Below are 16,734 nucleotides of genomic sequence, written 5' to 3'. Positions count from 1 at the left end.
TATTCTTTAAAGAGGAAAAAAGGAACATATACGAAAATTTATTGTACAAGTTGAGTGATTTTTTATCTATCGTGGCATTAAATGTGGCATGGAAAGTCATACCTTTAACCCTATTTTAATTTATATCCTTATTAATTTATTTTTGGGAATGGATCCCCTGCTATGCACCAATCACAACAGGGAGTGTTGTGCTCTCACATCCCAATTAAAAAAACAAAATTTAATTAATATTTTAATATTTTATTTTATTAATAAAAAATTGTGTTGTGAGAGCACAACACTCTCTGCTGTGGTGGGAGCACAGCAGGTGATCCATTCCCTTTATTTTTACCATGGCTGACTCAACCATTTATAATGACCTTTAGAGAAGTCGAAATATGACAAACGATAAAACTTTGTGAGGTTGTTAAATGAACTGAGTCAAATTTGAATTTGATGATATATTGCTATTCACATTGTTAGCTCATTAAATTATTTAAAATTAGTTTGGCTAGGAGTATAATTTTTATAGTGAAAAGGTATTTATACTATGAGTATTTCAATCTAAATCTAGATTCTTAAATTTGTGAGTTTTAGTACCTAAAATATTGTTCTCAACTCGAAGAAAAACAAGTCAACTTTAAAACAGTGGCACTCCAGTAATTGAGTTTTTAAATTGCTCCCGTTTTACCAATGTTAACCACAAGATAAAAATGAGAAAGAATAAGAGCTCTTAAATTATCATTAAAAATGAGAATATTTTATGAAAGAAATGCGATAATATTATGAGTATTTTTTTTAATTGGAACGTTAAACTTTTAAAAAACGAAGTCATTCTTCCAAGAAAGAGGGTATGATATAGTAACAGAGCACGTTTATTCCATGGAATCTCGCAGCATACCGCCTCTTTCATTGTGTTCACCTACTCACTCTCGCAGCCGTTGCAAAATGTCGTTGTCCACCTTGAACCCAGTTTCCTGCTGCATCCCTCCGGCCGCCGGGCCAAATGATCCGCTCTCCAAACTGTCTACACTCACAATGATTAATACACAAGCTCGACCTAATCAGGTTCTATTTTCTTATACTACCTTAGCTTTCCCCCTTTTTTTTCTTGCTCAGTTCTACTTCATTTTTTAATCCTAATTTAAGTTATTCTACTTGACGATCATGATCGCTGAATCTAGTTTTGTTTGTTTTGTACATATTTTATTGTGCGAATGGGGATGTTAAACACATAGATTAGGTTGTTGCAATTAAATGACTGTTTATTTTGGTATAGTAGATGACTAATTGAAGAAATGGTGAGCTTGCTTCACCATCAAAAGTAAATTATGGATTATTTTTAATTAATTCATCCCATTGCTAAAAGTAAACGACCTAGGGATACTGGATCTATTGTGGCTCAGCTCATATAGTTACTAAATAGAACTAAGTCTGCTATTCTTCACATTTGGAGCTTGAAAGTGAAGGTCTCTGAAGAAATTGTATGTGGTGGTTTCTTAAGTAGAGAGTGTGGTCAAGAGACTGTGATAGCTCGGAGAGGAATTCATGTTATGCTAGTGAACCTAGGTTTAACGATTAGCAATTATGGAAAATGTGTTGACTTAGATGATGAACAAAAAAAAACTTGAGTTTATGTGTGAAACAGGGTTGAATGTTGAGCTTGAGGGTTTTGCTCTGCTAGGATGACTTGAGTTTCTGTCATACGTAGATTATTATTCTTGCAATGAACCTATCATATTAAAATTTATTAGCATGATAAGATGGAATGCGAAAGAGGAGCTTATTGACTAACCTCCCTAAGCTCCCTTTCAACAGAAGAAATCCACAGCATCTAAAGTAAAACTCAAAATGTAACGGCTCTTGTGTCTTCTTTTTGTATGTTTATATTTCAAGTTCTTGGGCATGTTTAAAGAACCATCCAGGACTTCAACATTTTTGGAAATGTACGTCTCTGAAGTCTTCACATGATATATTACAAGTAATACTGAGGCTCATTTGAAAGCCTTGACACCACTTGCCTTACACACTCTTAAACTCTTTGGTCACTTCTCTTTCATAGCCCTAGAAGTCCAGCCATTGTTAGACAAATGATCATTGTCCATGAAGATATGGTGTCTTACTTAAATTTTTGCTATGTTAAATTATCATTGGGTAAATCGAACTTCTTCCAACCTTCTATCTTCAATTGGCTTAGAATAATTTAATAGGTATTCGACACACACGGAAAACTTATTCTATAACTTTGTATAAATTGAAATCTGTTCTATGCTCGGTCAACAACAGTGCCCTAGTGGGAGAATGTTTGTTACATAGTCTGTACAAAGTATGGATGCATCATGTACTGTACAAAAAGTGTAGACAATGATGGAAATCGATAAGCTGAACACAGTTTAGATATTGTTACCATCCACATTTTTGTAGCTATTTAACAAGTTCAGATTGTATGGTTTATAACAACATTTTACCAACTTCAGTGGTTGATGATTTCAAATGTGCTTCTAGTGTTCTATGGTTATAGATGATTCAAATCATGGATCTATCATATCAAATTAATGCATACACATAAATTAATACTAGGTGGGACTGGGCTGGGGGTATAAATTGTTTCAGCAAGATTGTATTCCTCTAGTGTTTTCATTGCCCCAGGTTGTACTATCTTCGTCCACATAATGCTATTTAATTTTTGACTTGTTTAGATGTTCAATGCTCGCAATAATAGTGAAAGTACTGGATCTACTTCCGTCTCACAGCCACGGCGTATATATCACATTTCTTTGATGTAGTCTAGCTGAATGCTTCTGGCTCTATCTCGTTCTTATCTGAAGTCATATCGTAAAGTGCTAGGATCATTTGAGAAAGCCAATGCTAACTACTTTTTGTCCTTTGAATGGTAGACTTGCTTGAGTTGAGGGGATGAATTAAAGAATAGTTTTAGCATGTCTTGTTGTGCAGCATCTTTGAGTTCTTAAGTTTCATCAAGTTAACCAAAAAGTTTAGGCTGAGTCGATAAAAGTTACATAAGAATCATCTCTATTACTATCATTCTCATTGTTGAATTATGTTGTGTCACATCTATCTTGCTCGTTTGTAGGTGAAGGGAAAGGAAAAATTACTCTTACGGAAAAGCTTATCCGCTACATCTAGACGAGAAATGATGCAGTTAACAGCTGCGTCTGTAGGTCTTCTCTCTCTTGTGTTACCGCCATCTGCTGAAGCTGACACTGGAAATGCGATCATGGATATATTTGGAGAGCTGGGGCGAAAGCTTGGTCTGATAAAGCCAAAAGATGAAGGTAAAGAAGAGAAACCAAAAGATGAGTCTGAAGGCAAGTCAAAGGTACAGAGCGGCGGCACAAAAGAAGCCAAACCGAAACCAAAGGATGAGAGCAAAGCCAAACCAAAGGCACACGACAGTGGCAAGGAAACCCAGGCAGAGATAAAAGATAAAAAGGAGCATCCAAGCACACCTCAAGAGTCCAAGGTAGCTCCAAGTGAAGGGCCAGTGATTCCGGCACTTCCCGGTATCATAAATGGTAAACCTATCGAAACCACTCTCCCATGATTGCATTTCAGAAATCCTAGATTTACCATTGTTGTATCAGTAGCATTGTGTGTATGCTGACATTTTGTCTCACCACTGGATCGCCAATTTCGTTATAAAGACATTATATTGCTTCTTCTTTGGCTATCCATTAATAAAGACATTCTGTTTCTTCTTCTTCTTCTGGTCTTAAATTGATGATATTATTAATTCCTATTCCTTCTATAAAAACAAAAAAAAAATCAAGCATTTTCTTGTCCATATTGTGCACAAGCTGGCGCATTTGGAATCTCCAAATCAGGAAATAAGCAATCCTAAACCAATCAAAACACATTCTCCTCTTTACCCTCAGCTTCGGATTCAACTTCTTCTATGCTAAACTCCTCTCTCCGATTTCCCGAATATACCCTCGTCGGCATTCCCATATAACACGTATACCCTACTATCCGCCCCGGCGGCCACAGCGGATGCGTGTTTCTCCTCAGCAAGGGCAGTTTCGTCAAACACGGATCCCTGGCACCAGCTGTCGTCGCTCTTGATGAAATAAAGCTTAGAGCATCCACTATAGGTGAAAGGGGGCGGACGGCTCGGAGGGGGCGACGAGGGGGCGATCTATAGTGGCTGGAACGTCCGCCCCGGGGCGGTGGGGCGACGGCCGGCGCGCCTTAGCCCCCTCGAATTTATTTAATTATTTATTTTTTCGAAAATTTCTCCTATAAATACCACTCCTCCACCATCCATTTTCACCATTTTCACACACTCTCCCTTCATTCACTATCTACACTTTCACTCTCAAAAAATATACGGTGGAGACGACGAATCACCTGGCTCGCACGAATCGGGATATGGCGGCAATCCTTCCCAGCCGTCGGGATATGGCGGCTATCCTTCTCAGCCGTCGGGGATATGACGGCTATCCTTCTCAGCCGTCGGGATATGGCGGCTCTCCGTCCCAGCCATGGAGTTGGAATCAGTCACCCTCACCGTGGGCATCGAGTCCAACTCCTCCACCATCTCAGCCATGGAGGTCTTCGAATCCAACGCCCCAACCTTTGCAGAGGAATCTGAGCCGCTCGGCGTTTGGAGATTACAGACCCAACCTCGACGCCCTTCACCATCCACGTCCGGAGACCCCTTTCCAATCCAGCGGCTCTCCTTTCACTCAGGCAGATCAAGACGCACTGGATACGATGTTCAATCTGCTTAGTTCCGGCGTACCGGATACGCCCGTTGCGACGAGAGTTGAGGGGTCTGGTGGCGGTGGCGGCGGCCGTCGCGGTGGCGGATCGGGCAATGTCAGCGCCGGCGGCGGCTCAGGCAGTGGCGCCGGCGGATCGGGCAGCGGCGTCGGGTCCGCGACTGGCGGAGCTTCCAGCGGCTCAGTTCCAGCCGGACGGCAAAAGGCCACGCACTACACCAAAGAGGAGTCTGTTGCTGTGGCTAGGGCGTGGGATGCCGCCACATCCGACCCCATAGTGGGCACCGATCAGAACACGCTGGGCTTTTGGAAGCGCGTCGTATCAGCGTACAACGAGCTCAAACCTCGCGGTGCCAAATCGCGTGACGCGGAACAGCTCCGCAAGAAGTGGTCTAGGATTCTGCCGCCCACCCGGCGGTTCGCGGGCATATACTAGAACAATCTGCTCCATGCGAAGAGTGGCCGAAGCGAGGCTGACGTTAAATCACTTTCGATCAGCCAATACAACGCGCTAGGTTATCCCAAGTTCACTCATTGGGAGGAGTATCTAGTTCTCGAGGACTGCCTGAAGTTCAAGGCCATCTGTGCGCAAGAGCAGGCTCCCGCGCCGAAGCGGACAAGACACAACATTGCCGGGGAGTACAGCAGCGGCAGCGGCTCGCAATCATTCGACCTGAACGAAGAGCAAGCCGAAGAGACATCCGCTACACACTCTAGGCGCGCCCGCCCTCCGGGACAACATGGATCTATCCGACGCGCTAGAGAAGCTGGCGGTTCCTCCCGCCGATCGTCGGCAGCGTCTGGATCGCACGCCCCGCAGCCCGCGCCTTGACCGCCGCCAAGAGCAAGCGAGGTCTTGAGGGATAACGTATATGTGCAGCTGTCGCACGAATTGCATGAAGTGTGCAGCAAATACGAGGCCGCAACCGACCCGTACATCAAGAATATATATTCCGACCTCATACGTCGGCTCTAGCGCCGTCTGCGCTTGGCTTATGATGGTCCTGAGGCAGCGGCGGCCGGCGGCAGCGAGGGAGACGGAGAAGGAGACGGAGAAGAGGAGGAGACATCTGACTCTGCCACCGATTAGAAGGTGGCGGCGTTTTTATTTGTATTTTTTTTGGACGTTCGTTGTATAATTTGACCTTTGTCAATACAACGAATATTCGGTCCCAATTACCTCATTTTATAATTATTTCAATTCAGCTGATTTAAAAACGAAACGAAAAAATTAAAATGAAAATTGGTTATAATATTTCGGGGCTATTGGAAGTGTCTGCCTATAGTGGTGGAAACAAAAAATTGGGGCGGTGGACAAAAAAAGAGGGTGGGGCTATTGGGGAAGGCCGCCTATAGTGGATGCTCTTGTGCCTCGACGCCACCAAAACGACGCCGTCTCTTCTAATGGCGATGCCGTCGGCCGCCGTCAGATCCTTATTCAGAATCACGCGCCTCGCTGATCCGTTAACGGTGAGGACTTTGAACAGCTACCCCGTGTTTGACTGAGTCACCAGCAGATAGCCTTTGGTGTCGTAAACGACGCCATTGAGGCCGCTGATGGCGATTGGGTCAGATTTGAAGAGATCGGAACTGGAGAGTATCGACGCCTCGCCTTGCTCGGAGACTTTGAAGATGACGCCGTTCGCCGAGTCGGTGACGTAGGCGTTGCCGGAGTAATCGGCGGCGACGGCGGAGGGGAGGAGATCGTCGAGCGGGGTGAGGAAGAGCTGGCGGAAGCTGCGGAGGTCGTAGCTGGCTAGGGCGGAGAAGGGAGGGGAGAGGCAGCAGACGACGGCGAGGAGGCGGCGGTGGCGGGGATCGAGCGAGATTGCAAGAAAGGAGTCCGGAGGAGGGAACCGTCGGAGAGGAGGGAGGAGACAACGCCGGCGTCAGAGACGAAGGTGATCTGGCGGTGGCAGAGGGAGGCGAGGAGGAAGTGGTCGGATTTGGGATCCCAAGAGAAGGAGGCCGGATAGAGGTTAGGCCACCGGAAGCTGATGACGTGGCGCCTTTGTTTATTTTCGATATTTTTGATATTTTCGATATTTTCGATATTTTTTCAATACGATAAAGCCGATATTTCGGTATTTCGGTATTTTTCCCCAGCCCTATATGTACTAGTATGTTTTATTTGATAACCGAGCATAAATAAAATTTTATAGTATTAAACAACTAAGGGATATGATGGTATTTTGAAAATAATTATTTTAGTTTAAAAATATATAGTTACATAGGTCTCAATAAATTTGTTTATTTGTGAAGCGATTTTCTTGGGATTACCCGGCCACCTTATGCTTTGAGGAATTACAAGTTGACATACATCAATTATGAAGTATGAAATTTTGTTAAGTTATAATATGCGACTTTCTGCGTTGTCAGGCCGAGGCTTAGCATCTTTGGCCCAATCTGCTTCAAAATTGGTCTTGCTATTTGGGCCTCGTCTTTTATATATCAGCCATATTTGTTAGTTCTTATGCTTCTAAAACTAATGGATGATATGATTTGGAATGCGATAAATTCGTAATGAGAATATTTTGATTAATTTCGTAATTTGTGTGAATAATATACCGTCATAGGAAACGATGCTTCTTTGATGCAATAGGAGAGGGATGTGATGTTGAAAACTATATTACTGTGTAATTAATTGTCGGATTCAAAACTGAGTTTTTTTTTTAATCCTAGTTGTCAGACGTTTAAAAATTAAAACTATAACGAAACCTTTCCAAATCTTAAGTACAGTACAATTTTAGAAACATAAATCTTCTTTGTCGGATAGTATTTCCTACCCCTGTTCACTACCCACAATGGGCCTGAAAAAAATGTACCCCTCCAGAACTAATTCAGCTAGGCCCTGCGGGCCTATCAATCATTTTATTATGACACAGCTTGAACGAAAATTGAGTAATACTATATAAAATAAATGATGCTCGATGTAAATCAAATAGTATATCTTTATTTCCATTGCTTTACATGATTTATATGATTTGATGCTCGTAAAAGTATATTTTATGGTGTAGGAAGTAGAATGGTTGGTGAAACGGGACATAGAATGAAGCTCGGGATGAGCACAACTGCACAAGATCATTGAAGAAAGTCGTGCAAAATGGCCAATTTGACAGACTGCCCAGTTTGCGTCAGAGTCCAAAATAGGCTGAAAAAGAGCCACCCAGTCGGGTGAATTTCATGCCAAAAAATTAACCCGGCCGGGTGAAAAAAAGTGCGAAAAAAAAGTTCCAGTGTGCCCTCAAAAAGTGCCACCCGGCCGGGCGAATTTCATGCCCTATAATTCACCCATCCGAGTACGAAGACGCAGTAACCGCCGAATTCAGTTTTCATATAGTTTGGAGGCAGTTTTTAGGAGAGATTCAGACAGATTTGGACGAGAAAAGTGAGAGGAAAAGAGAAAAAGAGAGGAAGAAGAAGAGAAGGAAGAAGTTCCGACCAATATTCCAACGATCCGTCTCCGAATCCCAATTCCACTCAAAGAGAGCATGATTCCTATGGGTTTTATTGCAAATTCCACCATGTGTTTAGGCTAAACTCTCGATGTCGCTCCAAGTTATAATCTAGGCTTTGTATGAATGTTTCTACACCATTGAATTCATGTGTTTTGTTACCAACAATGTGCTTAATATTTATACACTATGTTTTTAGCTAATAATGTGGTGTTGTTCTTTCCTTTGCTATTGTCTCTTTAACATAGTTTAAGAATGCTTGATTGTTGGTATGCTATTTTCTACTCCCTCTGTCCCATTAGAAATGAAACGTTTTCTTTTTTGGTCTGTCCCATTAAAAATGAAACGTTTCTAAAAATGGAAACAGTACTCTCTCTACTTTTTCTTCTCTCTTACTTTACTCTCTCTTCATTAACTCACAAAACAATACTACATAAAATCATGTGCCGAAAAGCAAATGTTGCATATTTAATGTGACGGATGGAGTATTTAATTTGTTTAGGTACATACTTCGTGTTGTTGGGGGTGATAGCCATCTACCACATCCGGACTTGAAGAAGAAGGAGTGTATATTTTAGGTGATATTTTTCTAACTCTTAGTTAGTATTTTTGTTTTTTTTAGTTTATGCAAATCGAGCACACACGTTTTATAGGACTTACTCCGGAGTTGTCGAGAGGTCTTGCTTTTGGTAGTAATGTAATATACTTGTGTTGTTTTTGGTTTATTTTCTGTTGTGTAGGTTTTATTTTTCATAAAAAAAGAAGAAGGAGATTTGTGAATGCACACTAGATCAAGGGATACATCGCCGTTTAATCAGCTCACATATCATAGAAGAGTACCGAGAGGTCTAGAAGTAGAGAATTATCTGGGTTATCAAAGTCCAGTCAGAGAGAACCCCATTTTTAGCTCAAGTTCAGAAAGTAGTTTTGGGACACAGTTCGAAACAGAATCAATGGCTGAGGATGAGTACAATGATGGTCTACCACCTGTGGGAAGGTTTGGAGATATCCTTAGATCGGGAGTTGAACACCCAGGGGAGTTTGCTTATGCAAATAACAATGTCAACATTTCACCTCGCTACATCAGTTTGGTGAATGGAGGAAACCTTTTCCATGGTCGTGATGATGAAGATCCAATGAGCCATTTGAATGACTTCTATGAGTTGACAAACTCTCACAACCTCCAAATGTGCATCATCGGATCAAGAGAGTTTTATTCCCTTTCTCATTGAGAGAGAAAGCAAGGGAATGGTATGACTCATTACCGGGCTACAATAATGAAACATTTGAAGAGTTGAAGTCGAAGTTCCTTTTGGAGTACAATTCTCCAATGAAGATTGAAAAGTTGTGAGAGGAAATCACTTCATTCCGGCAAAAATATGATGAGTCATTTGCCGAAGCTTGGAAGAGATTTACAGAATTGTTAAGGAAATGCCCAAGTCATGGACTAGCTCCGGGGTATGACCTTTTGAAATTCTACAAAGGACTTAATCATGAAGGTACATGGTTGGTGACTGCAGGGTCAAGTGGGAACTTGGACGATTTGACCCATGATGAAGTGAGAGCGTTATTTCAAAGATTAGCAAACAATCAGAGGAACTGGCATAATCCAAGAAAGGTAGCCGCGAGAGATACATTTGGTGCTACCAAGGATTCTGAAAGAGTGTCAGCTATAGAGGCTCAAATGGCTGATTTTAGTACTCAAATATCTTCGATGACAAAAGCTGTCAAATCCTTGCAATTGACTCCCCAACCCTAAGCTGCAGTTGTGATGAAGTGTGGAGTATGCCAAGGAGGACATTATACAGATGAATGTCCAAGTTTGCAAGGAGAACTAGTGGAAGATGTGAATATATTGGAAACAATTGTCAAGGATTCAACCAATGTCATCAATACAACAATCAGCAAAATTGGAGGCCTCAACAAGGAAATTGGAATCAAGCTGGTCCTAGCAACACTTAGGGTAATCAATGGAGGAACAGTAACCAACCTCCGGGTTTTGAGAAAAAGTCTTCTACGGATGATCAAATGGGACAGATTCTCTCCTTTATGACCAAAAGTCAAAAGGAGAACCTAATGCTTGATTGGGAAAAATGTCAATTTATGGTAAATGAAGGAATTGTGTTAGGTCATAAAGTATCAGAGAAAAGGGTTTGGAAATGGACAAGGAAAAGATTAATGTGATTTTTAAAATTACCACCTCCAACAAATGTGAAGGGAATCCATAGTTTCCTTGGACATGCAGGATTCTACCGAAGATTAATAAGAGATTTTTCAAAGATTGTAAAGCCACTTTATAACTTACTTGAAAATGATGCCAAGTTTATTTTTGATGATAAATGCCTTGAGGCATTTGAGATTCTAAAGAAAAAGCTAGTTGAAGCTCCCATTATTATCACGCCTGATTGGTCGAAGCCATTTGAGTTGATGTGTGATGCTTCGGACTATGCCGTCGGAGCCGTTTTAGGCCAAAGAAAAGAGAAGGTCTTACATGCCGTCTACTATGCTAGCAAAGTACTCAATGAGGATCAATTAAAATACACTACAACAGAGAAGGAAATGCTAACTGTCATCTTTGCATTTGAGAAATTTCGTGTTTATCTACTAGGTACGAAGGTAGTAGTATTCACGGACCATTCAACAATTAAGTATTTGATGAACCAGAAAGATACAAAGCCAAGATTGGTGAATGATAAGGCTAATTTCATGCATAGGTCTAGGGGAAAAATTCGTGAATTTACAGGGTCTAACACTTGTTTTAAGCCAGGTGTGTAGAAGGAATCCGCCAGGTCCAGGAAGGGAAGGCGGTAATCACACGCCCGAGGAAACTAGCGGATAAGTGAACAATGTGCGAAAAATTGCTTGACGGAGGAAACCTCGGAGTTGAAGGGTAGAATAGAGATTTCTACGAAGACTCTAGAAGGTTATGTCCGCATCTATAAAAGGGAGAAGCATGCACGCTGGAGGGATCTTCTCGGTTGGAGGCCTCGCTAACAGCCTGTAGCTTAGTTCACTTTTCACACACTTGGGTTCTTTTCGTGGGGAGATTCAGGGTGACGCACTTTGGGTTCACATCTAGCTTTTTCACGTTTTCGATTGGGTTGTAACACCGTCCTTCTGTGGGGCGAAGAAACAATTTAATTTCTGCTTTCGTACTTTGCTGATTTCGCCGAGCTTCGTTGTTCGAAGCTCGGACCTCTGGTTGTTTTTACCATTTATTCCGTATTTTATGCGAGTTTTATTTTCAGTTATGTCGATGATGTTGATTTCTGGTTTTGCTGCTATGATCTCCTGGAATTTGAGTTAGTTTACTTGTTTTGGATGCGTTTCGCAATTGTTTTGTGAATTTATGCAGGTTGTGGTTGGATCTGGGTGATCGGAGTCTGTTTGTTGATGAATCGGAGAGTTGAGTTCGCTGGTGTTGTGGAGATGTTTGTGATTGTTTGAATTCGGAGTTGATCGGGACAGATCTGTGAAAACCGGAGTTATAGAGTCGATTTTGTCTGTTGTTGGGTTCGGATCGCTTGGATCCGGAGTGGATTAAGCATCCGACGTGAATCTGAGCAAGATTGATTAAATTTTATGCCTAGTTTACGTGTTTTCATTTCATTTCGCCTAGTTTACGCAGATCTGATGTATTTCCGGTTCATGGTAAGTTTTCAGCATCCAAATCTTTATATTCTGTTCGAATCCAGATATATGCTCTTCTTTCTCTATTTGCGTGCCTGAATCGGTTAGGAAATTTCATGTCGTTGTTAGTTGGAGCATAAGTTTGTTATTTGCAGCTTTGGACGTACTTACTATATTTGGAGTCGAAGTCCCCGTCGTTTAATTTCTCTGTCTAGTCTTAATTAGTTAGGCGTTTACTCAATCTAGGAAATAAAATGTGTCTCTCAGTATTGAAGTCTGATTCTATATTCCTTTCCGTGTCCTAGGTCTAGCATTTACATTTCGTGCCTAGGTCTAGAGGTAGTTAAAATTCTCAACCCTCTTGCGTGGCAGCAACCGCTTGTTTCCAGAGTCTCTAAGCACTACTTCACGAATCCATCTTCGTGGGATCGACCCCGCTTCTCTATACTAATTTATAGTATTCGGGTTGAGGGATTTATTTTTGAAGGGGAGTCGAGTGTGTCCAACGACAAAAACACTGTTGTTCTCTTGAGTTCCTGGACCTGGTGATCCGGTGGATTTAAGGAGCGTGGTGTCTTGACCGAGCACTTGCTTTAGTTTTCTCTGTGTACACTTGACTTACTTACTATCACTGCTTACAAAGTAACCACCTTCAGTGAAATGGATTCTAATTTTGCAAGAATTTGATGTTGAAATTAAAGTCAAGAAAGGATCTGAAAACTTGGTTGCTAATCATCTCTCTAGACTTGATGGAGTGGAGGAGACAAAAGATGGGCAAAGGAGAAAAATCAATGAGAAATTTCCCGACTAGCAAGTGTTTCAAGTGAGTGCTTGGAAAAAATATGTGTCATGGTTTGCTGATTTAGCAAACTACCTTGTCACAGGTTTGATGCCGGAAGGGTTGTCTTCTAACCAAAAGAAGAAGTTTTTGAGTGACATTCGCATATATATTTGGGAAGACCCTTTTCTCTTTCGTCTTGGTAGCGATGGAGTGATTCGAAGGTATGTGGGAGAACACGAACACCTTCAGATTTTATCTGCATGCCATGATTCAGGATATGGCGGTCACTTTGGAGCACGTCGGACTGCATTTAAAGTGCTCCAATCCGGATTCTTTTGACCATCTATCTTCAAGGATGCTAAAGCCTATGTGGATAGATGTGACAGTTGCCAAAGAACCAGGAATATCTCTTGGAGGAATGAAATGCCGATGAACAATATCCATGAGGTGGAACTCTTTGATGTTTGGGGATTAGATTTCATGGGGCCTTTTCCCAAGTCTAATAGGAAGCAATATATCTTAGTTGCGGTGGACTACGTTCCTAAGTGGGTAGAGGCTAAGGCATTGCCTATCATTATTGACGGAGGTACTCATTTTTGCAATAAGTTTTTTGCAAACCTCCTTGGAAAGTATGGTGTTCATCATAAAGTTGTTACCCCTTACCATCCCCAAACAAGTAGTCAAGTGAAAGTCTCCAATCGTGAGATTAAAAGAATTCTTGAAAATGTGGTAAAGCCGTCTCGAAAAGATTGGTCTCAAAAGCTAGATGACGCCTTATGGGCATATCAAACGGCATATAAAACTCCCATTGGAACTTCCCCTTAGAAGATGGTGTTTGGAAAGGCAAGTCATTTGCCGGTTGAGCTTGAGCATAAGGCATTTATGGCCTTGCAAATGCTGAATTTGAATTATGATTCGGCAACTAACAAGAGGATGCTTGAGTTGAATATCATGGATGAGTTTAGGCTAAATGATTATGAGAGTGTTGATCTCTACAAGGAGCGGGCAAAGAAGATTCATGATGTAACCATCAAACCTCGTCGATTCCATGAAGGACATTTGGTCCTATTGTACAATTCTCGGTTGAAGGTTTTCCCAGGAAAACTCAAGTCAAGATGGTGGGGTCTGTTTGTTGTGCACAAGGTGTATCATTATGGTGCAGTGGATATTCGTGATCCTAAGTCCAATGATGTATGGAAGGTGAATGGTCAGAGGTTGAAGGTCTATCTAGGCGGTGATCTGTTGAAGGAGCAAAGGGAGGCGGTCGCACTACAAGATTCGCAAGTGTAGACCCAAGGATGAAGAAGGTCGGGCCAACGACTATAAACAAATGCGCTGATTGGGACGCAACCCAAATTTTTTTTTTCTTTTAATTTTATTTTCATATGTTGGAGGTTTTGTTTGCTCAATTCTTTCCTCTAACATTTATTTTGAATTGAGTGTTTCTTTTTGTTGGTGTTTTTGTTTGCTTTTGTTTTGTTTTGTAGGAGCACATTGGAGCATATGAGGAAGCACACCTATAAAGGAATATACACCCACCCTCCCACCCGAATGCACTATGGACATCATGCCAAGTTTGGGGGAGTCTTCTTTTCCTTTACTTTTTATGTTCTTCTTTGCTTGCATTGAGGACAATGAAGCATTCAAGTTTGGGGGGGTGTTTGAGTTGAAGGATTAATGATTTGTATGCATGATGCATGTTTTTGGGTGTATTGTATGCTAAAGGTGTTTTGAATCAATGTAATTGACGGGTGCATGTTTTATCTTCGGCTTTCTGGTTGGAAAATCTTGCTTGATTTTACTTGATATTTGAAGCTTAGGATGGATGGAATTTGTGCATTGATTTATTTGAAAGAGCATGTTGTGACTACAACCGATTTCTTGAGTTGAGGAGAGTATGAAAGTCATATGTCTTGTGGAAATTATCTTGGATCGATTTGCTTTATTGAGTTGTGTGCTTGCATTCATGTGTGTCAATGATATGGGACGATAAGGCACTAGGATGAACTCCATGGCCAAATATTCACATGCCTAGTCCAACAAATTATTCCCTAGAAGCCACCTCGAGCTTATTCCCTATTTTTTGTACAAGCATTTAGCCAATTACTTAGCTATTAAATAAGCCTTATTTTAGTCTCATGACGACGATTTGAGTTGTAGGATCTTATGTTTGGACTTACATTGAAGTGCACCTTGACTTGAAATTCTAGGTGGATTAGTGATGGTTCTTGAGAGTGGGAATTTTTGATTGGAAATGTTAGAGGTTTAGATTTTGTCATCCACGTCCTTACTTGATACTTGGTGATAAAAACTTTTGAAAAACTTTTGTGATTTGAGCTTTAAAACTTTGTGTTTTATGTGATCTTGCTCGAGGACAAGCAAGCAAATAAGTTTGGGGGTATTTGATGTGGATCAAATAGTATATCTTTATTCCCATTGCTTTACATGATTTACATGGTTTGATGCTCTCAAAAGTATGTTTTATGGTGTAGGAAGTAGAATGGTTGGTGAAACGGGACATGGAATGAAGCTCGGGATGAGCACAACTGCACAAGGTCATTGAAGAAAGTCGTGCAAAATGCTCAGTTTGACAGACTGCCCAGTTTGCTTCCGAGTCTAGAATAGGCTGAAAAAGAGCCACCCGACCAGGTGAATTTCATGCCTAAATAATCACCCAGCCGGGTGAAAAAAAGTGCGAAAAAAGTTCCAGTGAGCCCTCAAAAAGTGCCACCCGGCCGGGCGAATTTCATGCCATATAATTCACACGGCCGGGTACGAAGATGCGGTAACCGCTGAATTCAGTTTTTAAATAGTTTGGAGGCAGTTTTTGGGGGAGATTCAGACAGATTTGGACGAGAAAAGTGAGAGGAAAAGAGGAAAAGAGACGAGGAAGAAGAGAAGGAAGAAATTCCGGCCAATATTCCAACGATCCGTCTCCGAATCCCAATTCCACTCAAAGAGAGCATGATTCCTATGGTTTTTATTGCAAATTCCACCATGTGTTTAGGCTAAACTCTCTATGTCGCTCCAAGTTGTAATCTAGGCTTTGTATGGATGTTTCTACACCATTGAATTCATGTGTTTTGTTACCTACAATGTGCTTAATGTTTATACACTATGTTTTTTGCTAATAATGTGGTGTTGTTCTTTCCTTTGCTATTGTGTCTTTAGCATAGTTTAAGAATGCTTGATTGTTGGTATGCTATTGAATTAGAATTGTTTAAAGGATAATTTGATAGTGGATTAAGTGGGTGATTATAGTAGATGTTTATTTCTCCCGCATTTCCGCAGGAGTTTATATACATTGAAAATTGGTTCATAAGTTATGTGTTCAGCTAATTGTGAACTACTCATCGTGTACATGTTCATTGTATGTGATTAGGTTGATGTTTTAATCCCTTCATGTGTTTCATTGTTAAAGGTGTAGAACAATACAAGTCTAGTAAGCAACTTGAAGTGGCATATTTTCCCGTTTGAAAAGTCTTTCTTTAGTAAGTTTGTAGCTTTATTTTGTCAACAACTTTCAAAATAAAAAATCAAACCTTTGCATGTTTTTGTATGCTTTTAAGTGTAATCAATCTCTCACCTCCCTGTGGATCGACACTTGAAATACTACTACGACGCTGTAATCTTGCAGTTTTGTAGTATTGTTAGAGTTAATTAATTAAACTTGATAATTTGTGTGAACTGGTATAGATACTCTAAAATACACATCAATGCAAAAAATAGACTATTAGAAATCTTCACTAATACTCCTTCCGTCCCAAGAAAGATGACCTCTTGAGGGGCACGGAATTTTATATAATTTTATTTTATTGTGTTTAATATAGAGAGTGAAGTAAGAGAGATTGAATATAGCAGAGATAAAGATATTCCCATTTTAAGTAAATGAGTTGTCATAATTGGAACAAATAAAAAAGAAAAGTGGGTCATTAGTGAAATAGGGTGGAATAGAGAAAGGGAAGTGCATAATTGAGAACATGAATTATTTATTTGTTTAATCGGATTCTGAACTTTTAATTGTTCAATTTAGTTCTTAAACTGTGAATTATATAAGTAAATAATCTCAACTAGCAATCCTAATCAAACGAAAGTTTGACACGACTATATAACACTACACAACTAAAAAGCAAGTAATATTATTATT

The 16,734-nt window shown here is 40.8% G+C and overlaps 3 protein-coding genes across 3 annotated transcripts; all 3 read left to right on the top strand.

Annotated features, from left to right (window-relative positions):
* The first annotated feature begins 819 nt into the window (after positions 1-819).
* LOC121753583 lies at positions 820-3,702 on the top strand. Its single transcript, XM_042148796.1, has 2 exons — positions 820-1,047; positions 3,074-3,702. Exons 1-2 carry the CDS (start codon positions 862-864, stop codon positions 3,542-3,544), a joined length of 657 nt encoding a protein of 218 aa, XP_042004730.1. The 5' UTR covers positions 820-861; the 3' UTR covers positions 3,545-3,702.
* A 1,011-nt stretch (positions 3,703-4,713) lies between these two features.
* On the top strand, positions 4,714-5,157 carry LOC121754390 (calpain small subunit 1-like). The gene has a single exon (XM_042149756.1). The coding sequence runs from the start codon at positions 4,714-4,716 to the stop codon at positions 5,155-5,157; it is 444 nt and encodes a 147-aa protein (XP_042005690.1).
* An 8,258-nt stretch (positions 5,158-13,415) lies between these two features.
* LOC121754389 lies at positions 13,416-13,877 on the top strand. Its single transcript, XM_042149755.1, has one exon. The coding sequence runs from the start codon at positions 13,416-13,418 to the stop codon at positions 13,875-13,877; it is 462 nt and encodes a 153-aa protein (XP_042005689.1).
* Positions 13,878-16,734: the final 2,857 nt, after the last annotated feature.

Source organism: Salvia splendens, chromosome 11 (assembly GCF_004379255.2).
Source record: "Salvia splendens isolate huo1 chromosome 11, SspV2, whole genome shotgun sequence".
Lineage (NCBI taxonomy): Eukaryota > Viridiplantae > Streptophyta > Magnoliopsida > Lamiales > Lamiaceae > Salvia > Salvia splendens.
This window is presented reverse-complemented; position numbering and strand designations above follow the sequence as displayed.

Coding starts and splice junctions, on each gene's coding strand:
- LOC121753583 (XM_042148796.1), top strand. CDS start 862: ATGGAATCTCGCAGCATACCGCCTCTTTCATTGTGTTCACCTACTCAC. Junction 1,048..3,073: donor CACAAGCTCGACCTAATCAG/GTTCTATTTTCT, acceptor GCTCGTTTGTAG/GTGAAGGGAAAGGAAAAATT.
- LOC121754390 (XM_042149756.1), top strand. CDS start 4,714: ATGTTCAATCTGCTTAGTTCCGGCGTACCGGATACGCCCGTTGCGACG.
- LOC121754389 (XM_042149755.1), top strand. CDS start 13,416: ATGGTGTTTGGAAAGGCAAGTCATTTGCCGGTTGAGCTTGAGCATAAG.